Genomic DNA, 13,739 nt, shown 5'->3' on the forward strand with positions numbered 1-13,739 from the left:
TTGGTACAGTTTCTACATTCAACCCGTTCAGAGATGGCAATGACGTACTATATCGAGAAGTTCGTTGGGATTATAAATCTCAGCTTGTGGCAAGTTCGAATGACGGCAATTCTAGTTCAGAACGGTCTGAAAAAAAAGTTGTTACAAGGAAAAAGCTTGTGAATGTGAATCAGACAGAGTGGGAGGAACTTGATGAGAAGGCAGTGTCAACAATTCAATTGTGCCTCACTAACAATGTATTGCATGAGGTACTTTCGGAGAAGACGGCATCAACCTTGTGGAGGAAATTGGAAGCCTTATATATGACAAAGTCCTTCACAAATCGCTTGGTATTGAAACAACAATTATATACATTCTGCATGGCAGAATATGAGTTTATTAGAACTCACATTAGTGAATTTGTAACTCTCTTAAATGACCTGAAGAATGGCGTGGGCAATATAGACGAAAAAGGTCAGGCTATGTTATTACTTTTTTCTTTGCCTCCTTTATACAAAACTTTTAGGGAAACCCTGATTTACGATAGAGAAAGACTATCGTTTAAGGACATGAAGGGAAATCTTTTGAGTAAGGATAAATTCGATAATGAGTTCGGCTCAAAGAACAAGTCAGATGGGCAAGCATTGGTTTTGGTTACTAGAGGAAGGCAACAATCTAAGGATTCGGGTCAGAGAAGACCAAAGGCAAGATCTAAGTTAAGGAACCGCGACAAAGAATGTGGTTATTACAAAAAGAAAAGTCACATCAAAACAAAATGTTATAAACTTCAGAATAAAATTAAGAGGGCCGTCGAAAACGAAGAGAGAATGAGGCAGAAAACTGATGTAGCCGAGGACAATGGTGATGATTTGTTGTTGGTATCAACGACCAAAAGTTCTAAGTTCACATCCGAGTGGATCTTGAATTCAGGGTGTTCCTATCATATGTGTCCTAACAGAAACAAGTTCTCCACATATAGTTCAATTGAAGGTGGATTACACTTATGGGAAATAGCTCACCCTACAAAATAATCGACATTGATATCATTTAGATTAATATGCATGATAGGATAGTCAGAACATTGTCAGATGTCAAGCATGTGTCTGATTTAAAGAAAAACCTCGTCTCGTTGGGAATTCTAAGCTCGAATGGTTGCAAGATCATCATTAAGTCAACGGCTTAAAGGTATCTCATAGAGCCCTTGTTCTGATGAAAGGGCAGAAAGTCGACAGCCTTTACATTCTACAATATGCAACAATTTCTAGTTCAGCAGCAATTATGGAAAAAAGAATGAAACCGTCACCACGTCTCGACGAGGACTCTCCCAACGTCGTGAAAATGCGACAAAATTCGCTTGTTTTGGATTCTGAATCAACCCATTTATGGCATATGTAACTCGGTTATATGAGTGAAAAATGTATTATCATTTTAAGTAAAAGAGGTCTTATCACATGCACCAGAGTTGGAAAGTTAGATTTCTGTGAGAATTGTGTTTATTGGAAGCTGACTTGAGAAAGCTTCGATTTGACAATGCACAAAACTAAAAAAGACCCTCAACTACATTCATTCTGATTTATGGGGTTCGGCTCTAGTCGTTTGCAAAGGAGGTAGCAAATATATTCTAACTTTTATATATGACTACTCTAGAAAAGTTTGGGTATATTTCCTGAAGCACAAAAATGAAATCTTCGGGATCTTTAAGCAATGGAATACCCTACTTGAAAAATAGACTGAGAAGTTCGTAAACAATTCGAAACAGATAAAGGGCTCGAGCTTTGTTCAACCAAATTTAATAATTTCTGCAGACTAGAATAAATTGAAAGACATGGCATAGTTGTTGGTACTCCGCAGCAGTATGGTGTCGTCGAACGGATAAACAGAACATTACTTGAAAAAGCCCGATGTATGGCAATTGATCTCTCAAGCTATTTGGTGAACCAATCTCTACATCGAGTTTTGGTTGGAAAGGTTCTCGAAAAGATTTGGTCAACTAATCCTCCTAGCTACTCTAACGTTAGAGCATTTGATTGTCTTGCTTATACTTGAGTTAATCAGGAAAGCTTGAAAAGTGGATGGTGAAGTGTATTTTTCTAGGTTTTGCAATCGGGATAAAAGGTTACAAGTTGTGGTGCCCAGAAATTAGTAGGATCATTGTCAGTAGAGATGTTACATTTGATGAAACATTGATGATTTTGTCACAAAGGGGGCCACCGGGTTAAAACAACACTAAAAGGTCCAGTATTTCAAGCAAGGTATAGCCAAAAACAAAAATAGACGGTGATGTCACGACGTTGCAACGACATGACGAACAGGGGCGACGTCCCAACGAGGAAAATTGTCAAAATTATGAAACCGACATTTCTTCGATGTAGCAGAAGGTTTCCGAGGCTTTCCCATCCAAACCAAAGACCCTTCAAAATTATAAGTTAGCCCGAGACAAAAAAAAAGGCGAGAGATCAAACCACCATAAAAATACTGTGAAGAAAATCTCATGCCATATGCTCTAAGTGTTGCAAAGAGCATCGATTCAGTCGACCCTTCGAATTATTTAAAGGCAATTTGGGCTTCTAATTTTAGCAATTGGTTTGTTTCTATGGAAGAAGAGATGGAGTCTCTCAATAAGAACGATACATGGCAACTTACAACTTCAGATTCACCACAAATTGAAGACAAAGAAAGGTACATGTCATTGATTCCCTATTCTAGTGCAATCGAAAGCCTAATGTATGCAATGGTTTGTACTCGTCCCGATAATTTACGTGTTGTTAATGTAGCAAGTAGATATATGGCCAAACTCGATAAATTACACTGGCAAGCTGTTAAGTTGATTCTAAGATATTTAAGGACTTTCAATACTTTTTTGGAATTCAGAAGATGTTTAGAAGGTCTAGTTGGCTATGTAGATTCAGATTATGTTGGAGACTTAGACAAAAGAATATCTCTCTTACAGGTTATTTGTTCACATTCAGAAATAGCACTATTAGTTAGAAAGCCACCATTCGAGCCATTGTGGCTTTATCGGCTACTGAAGCTAAATATATGGCTATCATAGAGGCTGTGAAAGAGGTCATTTGGTTAAGAGGTTTATTTGGGGAGCTGGTTGATAGAAACGACAATATTGTTGTATATTGTGATAGTCAAAGTGTCATACATCTTACGAAAGATCATATGCATTACAAAAGAACAAAGCATATAGATATTCGGTGCCACTTTGTTCGAGAGGTGATCACTCAATGAGATGTATAAATTCTTAAAATTAGCACAGAGAACAATCCAATAAACATGATGACGAAGAGTCTTCCAATTTTCAAGTTTAGACATTGTTTGGACTTGGTAAGCTTTCGACAGAGATCGAGTTAGGCTCCTGGCGAAGCTCAGCAAAAAAGACATTTTGAAAATAAGAGTCAAGGTGGAGATTTGTAGAGTGTGCCTAATATTTTAGACGAAACTGAGTTAATGTCGTGACGAGAAAGAGTCATCGTCTTGACAACGTGACTATGACGTCCCGACGAGAAGTAACACCACATCTCGACAACATGAATATGGATGTCTTGACGTGCCGATAGCGACGTCACATTGTAACATCATGTTCCCTATTTAACTGAGTTTCTTCTCCTAATTAAACTCCATATGCTCTAAGTGTTGTAGAGAGCATCGATTCAATCAACCCTTCGAATTATTTAAAGGCAATTTGGGCTTCTAATTTTAGCAATTGGTTTGTTTCCATGGAAGAAGAGATGGAGTCTCTCAATAAGAACGATACATGGCAACTTACGACTTCAGATTCACCACAAATCGAAGACAAAGAAAGGTGCATGTCATCGATTCCCTATTCTAGTGCAATCGACAGCCTAATGTATGCAATGGTTTGTGCTCATCACGATAATTCACGTGTTGTTAATGTAGCTTCTTCTCCTAATTAAACTCTGTTATATTTTCTCAATCTAACTCTAATTATTCTAGGAATTTTTTAATAATATTTGTACGCAAAATTCAACCTATAAATAAGCCTCTTAGCAACACGAAATAGTTTAGAATAACCACAACACTTAAGAAAGTTTGTGAGAATTTTGAGAAATTTTGTATTTCAAAGGTTTATTTGTTTCTCCATCTTGTACTCCCCTTTTCAATTTGTCATTTTAATAAAGTTTTATTTACCGGTTACTTTTCGGAAGAATTTTTCCACGTAAATATTTGTATCCAATTTTTTCAATTTTCACTGATGTTCATTGTATAATTCAAGTTAGACCCAACAAAAATCAACCAACAACAACACATAAATTAGCTCTCACGATGATGTTGATTGGAAACGAATCCATCAAACTCAGCGCATACATTATCTTGATGTTTGTTGAAACATCAGCTTTAAATTAATCACTAAACCAAAAAAAAAAAGAAAAAAAGGAAATCAAGAATAAGGCACATCCAACACTACATAATCTAAATGAAACTCGTTCAAGTGATCAAGGGGAAGTGGGGAACACCATGAAAGGAGCTGCTCCATTGCATTGAAAGGCAAATCGATATAGTGATGTTAACAAAATGTTATTTCCTTGTAACTTTGTTCCTCAATCAGAATCACCCCCATCTATTTGTGAAGACCTTGCAAGACAATTCGGGAACTTGAAAGGGAGGGTCATCAAGGGTTCATCACCACATAAATTTTGGCATGCCAAACCAAATGAATATCCCAATGCAATTGCAACTGGAACAGCAACAGCATTTCCTACCTGTATGTATCTGAAGCAAGAACAGACTTGCATCAAACAAATATGAATGATGATTCATCACCATAATCTTATAAACTAAGTCAGCATACCTCTCCTTAATAGTTCCAAAAAGCTTGTAGCAATCGGGGAATCCCTGTAATCTAGCATTCTCGCGAATTGTAAGTACTCTATTTTGGGAAGGATGAATGACGGTCTGAAAAAAAGGTTTGCTTCTTATGTAAGCAATTCAATATGTTTAGATGACACACAAACAGGTAAAAGTAGCATGAAGACCTATGTACTAAAAGTTAGATTGCATTTTATCCCCTCTACTCAAAAAATAGGCAAATTAATCCATGTTTATTAGATTAAAGAGCAAATTGATCTTTCTATTAAAAATTTCTATCTATTTCTACTATTAAAAGTTGATCTCTATGTATCAACATGAAATACATGTGGCACAACATATACACTATTTGGTTATTCAGTCAGCTACTCCAGTTTATAACAATACAAATGCACGAAATATTTAACAGAAAGGACCAATTTACTCTTTAAACTGACATACAAGGGCAAAATCTAACTCTTAGTATAAGGGCCTCCATGATACTTTTACCCACACAAACATCCTTGCAACCCAAGACAAAAAGAGAAGAAAAAGAACCTGGTTGTGAGGTTCAGCTCTTGTTACCACTGTGTTTACAATTTCATCCATCCATAAACGACCAAAAGGCCTAAATTCCAGTTCACATTTAAGGTTGTGCAAGGATACAACATTGTTGCAAAAATAAAAAGTCACCTGTAATTATTATTATACAATGCTTACTTGGTTGATCTTCCTTTGACAAACTTCATGGCATAGTCCGGCACCTATACAGATAATGAACTGAGAAAACTTGAACAGAAAATTAATTTAATATTCACTAAGAGAGCTGTAGACAACATAATACCAATGGTTTTCCGGATTTGAGCAACACCCTGTCCATTGTTGTGTCCCACTCTACCCTATTGTTTTCACCAACTACTACACCAGGTAAGTCCCTGAAATTTGCACCCTGGAAAAGCAATATTTTAGCTATTGAGAAAGAGAAATATTTCAATCCAAGAACCATAAACAAGTGAACTGCACATACCTTCTTCTTGGGAATGTGGCAAACACGGTCATAATCATCAGGATTCAATTGCAAAGGCTGATGATCACATAGCATTCCTAAGGATGGTGCATGTCTAGAATCAACTGTTAAATTTATAACATCTACACAGTGCAAAAACTTAACTGTAAGATATGACAAAGCACATAAACACCAGTTTGACTTCAATGATAATACATTAAATACTTGCATAAGATCTAATTCTATAAAGCATTTAATTGCAAACACTGATGATCATACAGCATTTCTAAGGATGATGCATGTCAATTACACCTATAACTGCAAAAACTTGGTTGTAAGATATTCCATAGCACATGAACAACAAGCAATGCAAGGAAACATACCTTTCCTCCGCAATCTGATGAACTTTTGGAATTCTGTACGAGCAGTTGTCCCATAATTCCTCTGATCTCGACTCTCATCATTGTTAACCTAAAAGAATGTTTGAAAAAGAAGAAACTAAATAATACATTCCAAAGTCGACTCAATTACAAATAAAGGGGAGGAAACCATACTTGTGGGAGATCAGAAATTGCATCAGCAAGAGTGAGAGCACTTTCCAACTGACAAGAATCCTTTTTATCATATGTAACATGTATTTCCTAGGTTAAAAATACATAGATTCAACTTTGAACAAAACAAAAAAGTATCTAGTAATAATATTTTACTTCTATAGAAACCATAATTATTTAACTTTAGCAGCATATATACCTCAAACTCATTTGGAACACCTCCTCTAGAAAAAACCTCATGAGTTGGCAATGGATATTGAGGCAATTTCTGAAGGAGAAAAAGAAAAGAAAAGTATTAAACAAGTAACTATCATTTGATGTCATCATATCATACAAATTTAAATATACTTACCTCTGAAGGATGTGAACCCCATAGAAAAACCCTCATTCTGAATTGGGGAACCCCATAAGATCCTGCAGCCATCATCCCCATTCTAGCTTGATAATTCATAGACACTAAACGGCCTACGGCATACCGTCCCAGAAAACCCTTAGCAAACTTTAATATGTCCACAACATTTTCCATTAATACATATCTTGGTTTCAAATGCTCTATAGCATCCATATATACAACTAACTGCTTATTTTTTACATCTTCCAAAGGTGCATTTGAGTTTCTAAAACGATTAAACCCACTAACACCTTGACATGGGGGCCCTCCACATATAAAATAAACACTTCCCTGCAAAAACAAAGAAAAATGAAATAGACTATCAATGTGGTTAGAAAAGGTTACCTTGAATATACAATACTAATTTATTAAATGTATATTACCAAAATAGAAGAACTTACAGGCAAAGGCAATATGTTTGACTTGTACCCTTTACTCACAAACTCCTTCAGTCTTTCTTCGCAATTACTGAAATTACAAAAATACATTAAATAAATTTATTGATAAGGTAAGAGAATTTTTATGGATGTAAATGCAATAAAATAGATTACCTCAAGCCCTCAATAGGCTCCCAAGTATCATAACTTTTATCGTAACCCTTCCAACGCACCTATATTTAAGATAAAATGATAAAAATTGTAAAAGATTTTAATCCAAAAAGAAAAACTTACAAACACTTACTAGTTAGTGCATACAATTTTACCAAAATCCACCAGTGGACTGATAAAACAGAGACAAATTATGACGACAAGCTATAGCAATTCTTCATTATTTGAAGATATAATGATACCTTAAAATATAATCCTCTCTTCTTCGCTTTATTAGGATCACCAAAACAAATGTCCAACAATCTCTCAACCTCAAATTCTTCAGAGGAATCCTCAGAGCTACTATCATCTTGTCTCTCTTTTTCTTGTTCTTGTTCTTGTTCTTTTTCTTCTTCGCATCCTTGGCCATCATCATCGTCATCATCTTCCTCACCGGTTTCACTAGAAACTGTTTCAGATGGTTTGTTTGGCTCAAGCAAGGAAAACTTTTGGCATAACTTTTCCCACTCCTTCAGCAAACATAAAAAATCCTCGGCTGCCTCATTTCTCACCTAAAAGTCATTACAGGAAATATACAGTCAATGCTAAATAACTGATGATATATTAATAACCATCCAATAAGAAACAGTTTACCTTAGTTTCAGGATGGTTCCATTGCAAACTTTTACAAGCAAATGAATTTATGTCAACAGCCCACTTCTACAAAACCAAAAGTAGGGAACATACTCCTAATAAACCAGAAGTGAAAAAAAAACAATAAATGAATAATGTATTGTGAATGTTATGAAACTTCAATATTAACTCACTGTGACAAGCTTTATGCCAGCCAAGGAGGCCCCCATGCAAAGGCCCGTGGACATGGCTCCGCAACCAGAATATAGATCTAGCAAATATTTCTGTGAATTATCAAACCTCTGGACTTCTGAACTAGTATTATTAGAACCACATTCACTGGAAACAACTGAAGATGTACCACTATCTTTTTTAGATATTTCTGCAATTATCAAGACAATTCTAATAGTTAATAAAACAAGTCAATCAAATAATCATAAAAAATGCAACAACATCAATGAAAGAAATAAAAGATACTCATTATATAGCTAACTTTTAGTTTTTTTCATAATTGGAAGTGGAAATAATCTCCAAATTCAGTAAAACTATGACATGTTACCAGTGAATATGTTTTTGAATGTTAAGTGTTGTAACGAGTACTTCATATTGTAATATAAACCAGAATCTGGGATTCTGCTCTCCTTAGCAGCTGAGTCATTCTGAGATAAGAAACAAAAAAGTTTAAGCTTATATAAGCAGTATATAGTAAACAATTAGCATAGAAGAAGGGTCAGTCTTACATCTGGTGCAATTTCAGCAATTTCTACTTTGGAGATAATACAGTTCAACGGATTGTCATCATGGATGTCAGAGAGAAACACACGTCTCTTATCAATCAAATGGGCATTATCCTTGTTAATAACCTAAAAATTTCCAAATAAATCAAATAATGACTGCTCTTAAAAGAAGGAAAATGTGATAAATATAACTGAACCACCAAGCTTCAAAAAATTGTTCTTACCGTATCTTCAGCTCTATAAAACCATTGAGCTTTAAAGAATGGCTCCTGATCAACTGTTTCAAAAAATTCAACAATTCTGGCAATATAATCAAGGTTGCCATCTTCTGCCTGCAAGCAAAAGATCATTCATAATACTCAATTCAGTTCAAAAGGAAAATGATAGAACGCAGTTAACTTACAAAATCATACCTTAACATATGCATTATTGCCCAATTTGTAGCGACAGCCATCAACTATAGCCTCTACATAATGATTCTTTGCTTGTAGTACCTCATTCTCCTCACTTATAATCGGAGGGTAGGAAACAAAAACCACAAATTAACAGCATGTATAAGCATCAAGGGTACAACTATAATACACTCTTGTAAAAAGATTAACACCTAAAATCAACCAATAGAAGGCAAATTATGTTTCATACATACAACTTACTCCACTCCATTGTTCATTGATTAAGCCGGACATGATTGATGTATTCATTTTGGCTTTAAGAAGCACATTGATTGAGCAACATTTTAAAAGATATGAGATAATAACTAATAATATTAAACCAATATAAACAAAACCTGAATACCTGCCATTAACTTCATATGTAGTTATAGAAATTAACAAAAATATCTATAAATTTTGTTGAGACAAAGTTTAAGAATGAGGACGGAGATTTGCATGGAGGTGCTGAAAGCCTAATAGAGGTGGGTAGGTATCAAGTTGAGTGCTAGAAGATACTAAAGATATTTTGATAAAGTAACAACAGTATGGAAAGTGCCTCAAAGAAAGAGATGGCAGAGACAGTTTATGTATATACTTCTTTGTGGGACTCTCGCAATTTAAGTATCGAGTTTATGAACCTTCAACAATTGCTTTTGCACGTGACCAAAGAATGTATTTTCTTTGATATTTTTGTTCGTTTTACAGTTTGAGCCTAATTCTGTTCAGGCTGGGAGCCCGCCTAACATGCTTAGGCATGCAAAGGTCGGCTTTTTGAAGGGGATAAGTCAACATGGTCCATGATTGGATTTGCGTTTAGTAAGCTAGCTAAACTACAGTATTTGGGGACGATGAAAAAAAACCTTCCAAGTCAGGTCTTTTATCAGTGTTAAGCCCAGCAGAACATTTTATTCATTACTCAATATAGATTTACCAAATGAGTGTACCATTATTCTCGCTTGTAATTTGTTTTATCATTTCGGAAAGAAGCTCAGCTTTTACGAGTAAAGGAACTTACTCATTTGAAGCCTCGATTACAGCTTGCTTCTTAACCTTATTCTGCAAACCACAAATGAAAAACCAAAATATAAAGCAGCCAAAAGGGACAAAGAAAGCACAGTATCTTTTTCCCTTTTCTAATGGTGCTAACCTTCGACTGATATCTATGTGGCCATCGTTGTCGGGCTTCAGCGGGCGCAATGGGTGGACCGACAAGACAAAGGTCGGAATCGGGTACAACTTTTCGGGCTTTTTTGGGTTTAGGAGGATCCAACAAAGTAGTCAGACCCTGGGATTGGGTTTCGGATTCCGAATCAATAGATTCATCGATCTTCTTTTGATGCTTCCGTTTCGAACCTTTACCCATAGTTTCAGAGAATAAGCCTCTCAGTGTTTGTTTTTTTTGCTGCTTGGATAGAGAAATTAAGAAAATAGAGACGTTGGAATGTGCCAGCAAAAATTAGTGGAAAAATTATATATTTTTGAAGGAAAGTTTTGAAATTTGGACAGCGGGCGGTAACCGGGGAATTTTGGTTTCAAACTGCAATTTAAGTTTTGTTTGTTTAATTGAAAATAATTTTCGGATAATAATTTTTGAAAAATGATTTATTTTTCTAAAAAATTAATATTTTGGATGTTTTGTGTAAAATATTTGTTATTGTTTAGTAGATTTCTTAAAAATATTTCATAAAAGTTATTCTTTAATGAATAAAATATACATTTGAGATTTTTTTATTTTCTTATTGCTTAATTGAATTTATTTTTATCTATAATTGTATATTTTATATTGTTTTTGCATATATTAAAAATATTAGGTTAAACTAACGTTCATTACAACATTGTTTTTTTAATTATATGACTACCAAGTGAGTCTTTTTTATTTAAAAATATGACATCAATAAAATTGACAAAAAAAAATTTAACGATGTTAACAATTGAACTTGATTTTTAAATTTGAAAAGTAAATGCACTAAATTCTTGAAAATAAAATTACAAATATTAAATTACAAATCTATGAAATGTGCATAGACTTATGACATATTTTAACATTTATATTACGAAAAATTTATTATTAATATATTTATAATTGTAATAAATATTTATTATTAAAATATTATTATAGAATATTTTCAATAATATGTGAATAATATTATTTAAATTATTGTTTTTAAAATTTATTATTAAATAAAATTGAAATATTAAATAATTTATTAAAATAATAAGTTATATTTATTATATGATTAAATATAAATAATTAAATATGTATGTAATACCCAATTTTAGCCCGGACTCACATATGGAAACATAATCTTCGAGGATATGCAATCTTAGATATTATATTCAATCTTAGATATGATATGTAATCTTAGAAGATATGATTTTGTAATCTTAAAGATTTAATTTGTAGATACCCTTTAATCTTTGCCGTTGATGTAATTGATTTGTACAGTTGGATTTGGGGAGGCTCAGCTATAAATAGAGGCCTCTCCCTTCATTGTAAAAAAAAAAAAACAAAGAGAATCAATAAAAAAGGGAGAACGATTGGCAGTTTTTAAATGTGGCTTACTGTTTTTTTTTTCGATTATTTTTTACTTATTTACGATTTTAAAAAAGGGAGAATGTGATACCACTGTGAATTTTATTTATTTATTTTATTTAGCCCTAATAAAGTGACGCATTTCAAAGGATGGAGATATTTTCCCATTCGAGCCCTATGAGTTATTCGCGCCTTTTAACTGAGCCCTTCATTTTTTTTAATTCTGTTGATTTTCAATTTAATCCTTAATCTTTCATTTTAGGTTTTTAGTCTATTTTATTAATTTTGTTATTATTATTTTTATTATTATATTATATATTATTATTATACCTACATATATGTGCGCATATGCACGTTAATATATATACATATATATTTTAAACGTTTTAATATATATACATATTATATACATACTTTATTATTATTTTATTTTCATACTTTTTTTATACATATATATACACATTTATATTTCATAATATTTATACGTTTGCCCATATTCTATGATTTTTATATGTTTATACAATTTTGTAATATATACACATATATTTATACTCCATTCAAAGCTTATTATAAATATTTTCCAAGTTTTTATATTATACTTATATGTTTCATTTTTTTGTAAATGCATGAATATATTTTATATGTATATATTTATATTTTCCTTGTTTTCATAAATGCATTATGTATTTTATATATATAAGTTTTATAACCCAAAATTTTATGAGTAAATTATCTTTATGTCTTTTATTCTTCATAGTTTCAAATGTATATATATTTTGTACCTTTTTCTCTTTATATTTTTTTGTTTATTTCCTTCATTTGCTTATTGATTTATGTTTTCATTTATATTCATTTGATATTTTACATGTCGTTGTTTATGTACATTAATTTCGTTTATTTCTATGCCACTGTTGTATTTATTATTACATTTTATATTCAATGTAGCATCACATCATTTGTTTTTCGATTTTAAAATTTTCAAAATTGAGATAACACTCGTATTTAGGATTTTCAAGGAAATTAAGCCCTAACGTATTGGGTTCTGATTTTCTTCGTTAAATCCAATGATCGAGAGTTGCTCATTAATAAAAAATATATAAAATAAAAAGCTTGTTGTTGGGAAGTTAAATATGTTGTATCCTAACGTATTGGATGTGACGTATATATGTTGTATCCTAACGTATTGGATGTGACGTATTGATTTCTCGAGACAAAGATTTTTTGAAAAAAAAAATAAAGGAAATATTTCAAGTTTGGGATTTTGAGGAATTGTGCCCTAACGTATTGGGCCGCGATTTCTTAAATCTTAAACAAATGAATATTCTTTTAAATCTTTATTACACGAGTTTTAGATTAATTCATTTTTGAGGAAATTAGAATGTTATGCCCTAACGCATTGGGTGTGACATTTTCTTTCTCCAAAATGATAAGGGTCTTAATAAGTAACGTTTTAAGTTTTTGCTAAGGATTATATTTTTCAAATTTTCGACATTAAGACACTAATTAATTAACTAGGTACCAATTTTGGACATTACGAGGGTGCTAATCCTTCCTCGTACGTAACCGACTCCCGGATCCGTTTTTCTAAAACTCGTAGACCAAAGCCGTTTTTTTAGGTGATCCAATCACACCTCAATAAAAGATTGGTGGCGACTCCCAATTTTCATTTTTTAAAGTCGACAACCTAAAATTTTTGTTTTTCAAAAAAACAGTTTTGATAGCTTGGCAACTCCGCTGGGGACACATACGAGAGTCGAGCCACAAAATTGATTAATTTCTGTCTTATTGTCGAGAAAATAATTTTTTTTTTAAAAATTATTATATCATTGTGCATTCATTCATTTTCTTGCTTAATTGATCTTTGCATTATTCATTACATGAGTTGAATGATTTTACCCTTCTAAGTGGGAGTAAGAAACTATTCATTCATGAGGTTTTCACCTCCGTATAGGATAGTGGATCGCTTTCGGAATACATCGGTACCTATGCCTTCGTGAGATTATCATCTATGTATAGTCATAGGGAAAATGTGTTCCCCTGAATTGAACTTGATCTATATGAGCCTATAATGGGTGAAGATTGAAGAATCTGCTGGTTCGGGTACCCTTACTTTAGAACCGAACCAGACCCGAACCG

General features: G+C 33.1%; 1 protein-coding gene across 5 annotated transcripts; it reads right to left on the reverse strand.

Moving 5' to 3' along the window:
* Positions 1-4,278: 4,278 nt before the first annotated feature.
* Positions 4,279-10,522, reverse strand: LOC107921173 (putative DNA (cytosine-5)-methyltransferase CMT1). Of its 5 annotated transcripts, none has more exons than XM_041087511.1 (21): positions 10,218-10,521; positions 10,086-10,126; positions 9,053-9,146; positions 8,864-8,971; positions 8,643-8,765; positions 8,462-8,561; positions 8,097-8,284; positions 7,924-7,989; positions 7,533-7,841; positions 7,294-7,352; positions 7,144-7,210; positions 6,704-7,033; positions 6,551-6,619; positions 6,355-6,441; positions 6,184-6,271; positions 5,822-5,898; positions 5,639-5,743; positions 5,515-5,558; positions 5,353-5,422; positions 4,799-4,902; positions 4,279-4,719 (listed from the first exon to the last, which is right to left on the reverse strand). In XM_041087511.1, exons 1-21 carry the CDS (start codon positions 10,431-10,433, stop codon positions 4,548-4,550), a joined length of 2,517 nt encoding a protein of 838 aa, XP_040943445.1. In that variant the 5' UTR covers positions 10,434-10,521; the 3' UTR covers positions 4,279-4,547. The 5 variants fall into 5 exon arrangements, 4 of the variants coding, with proteins under 4 accessions (XP_040943445.1, XP_016706539.1, XP_040943446.1 ...); XM_016851050.2 differs by having other exon boundaries at positions 5,822-5,943; XM_041087512.1 differs by lacking the exon at positions 5,353-5,422 and having other exon boundaries at positions 10,218-10,522.
* Positions 10,523-13,739: the final 3,217 nt, after the last annotated feature.

Source organism: Gossypium hirsutum, chromosome D01 (assembly GCF_007990345.1).
Source record: "Gossypium hirsutum isolate 1008001.06 chromosome D01, Gossypium_hirsutum_v2.1, whole genome shotgun sequence".
NCBI lineage: Eukaryota > Viridiplantae > Streptophyta > Magnoliopsida > Malvales > Malvaceae > Gossypium > Gossypium hirsutum.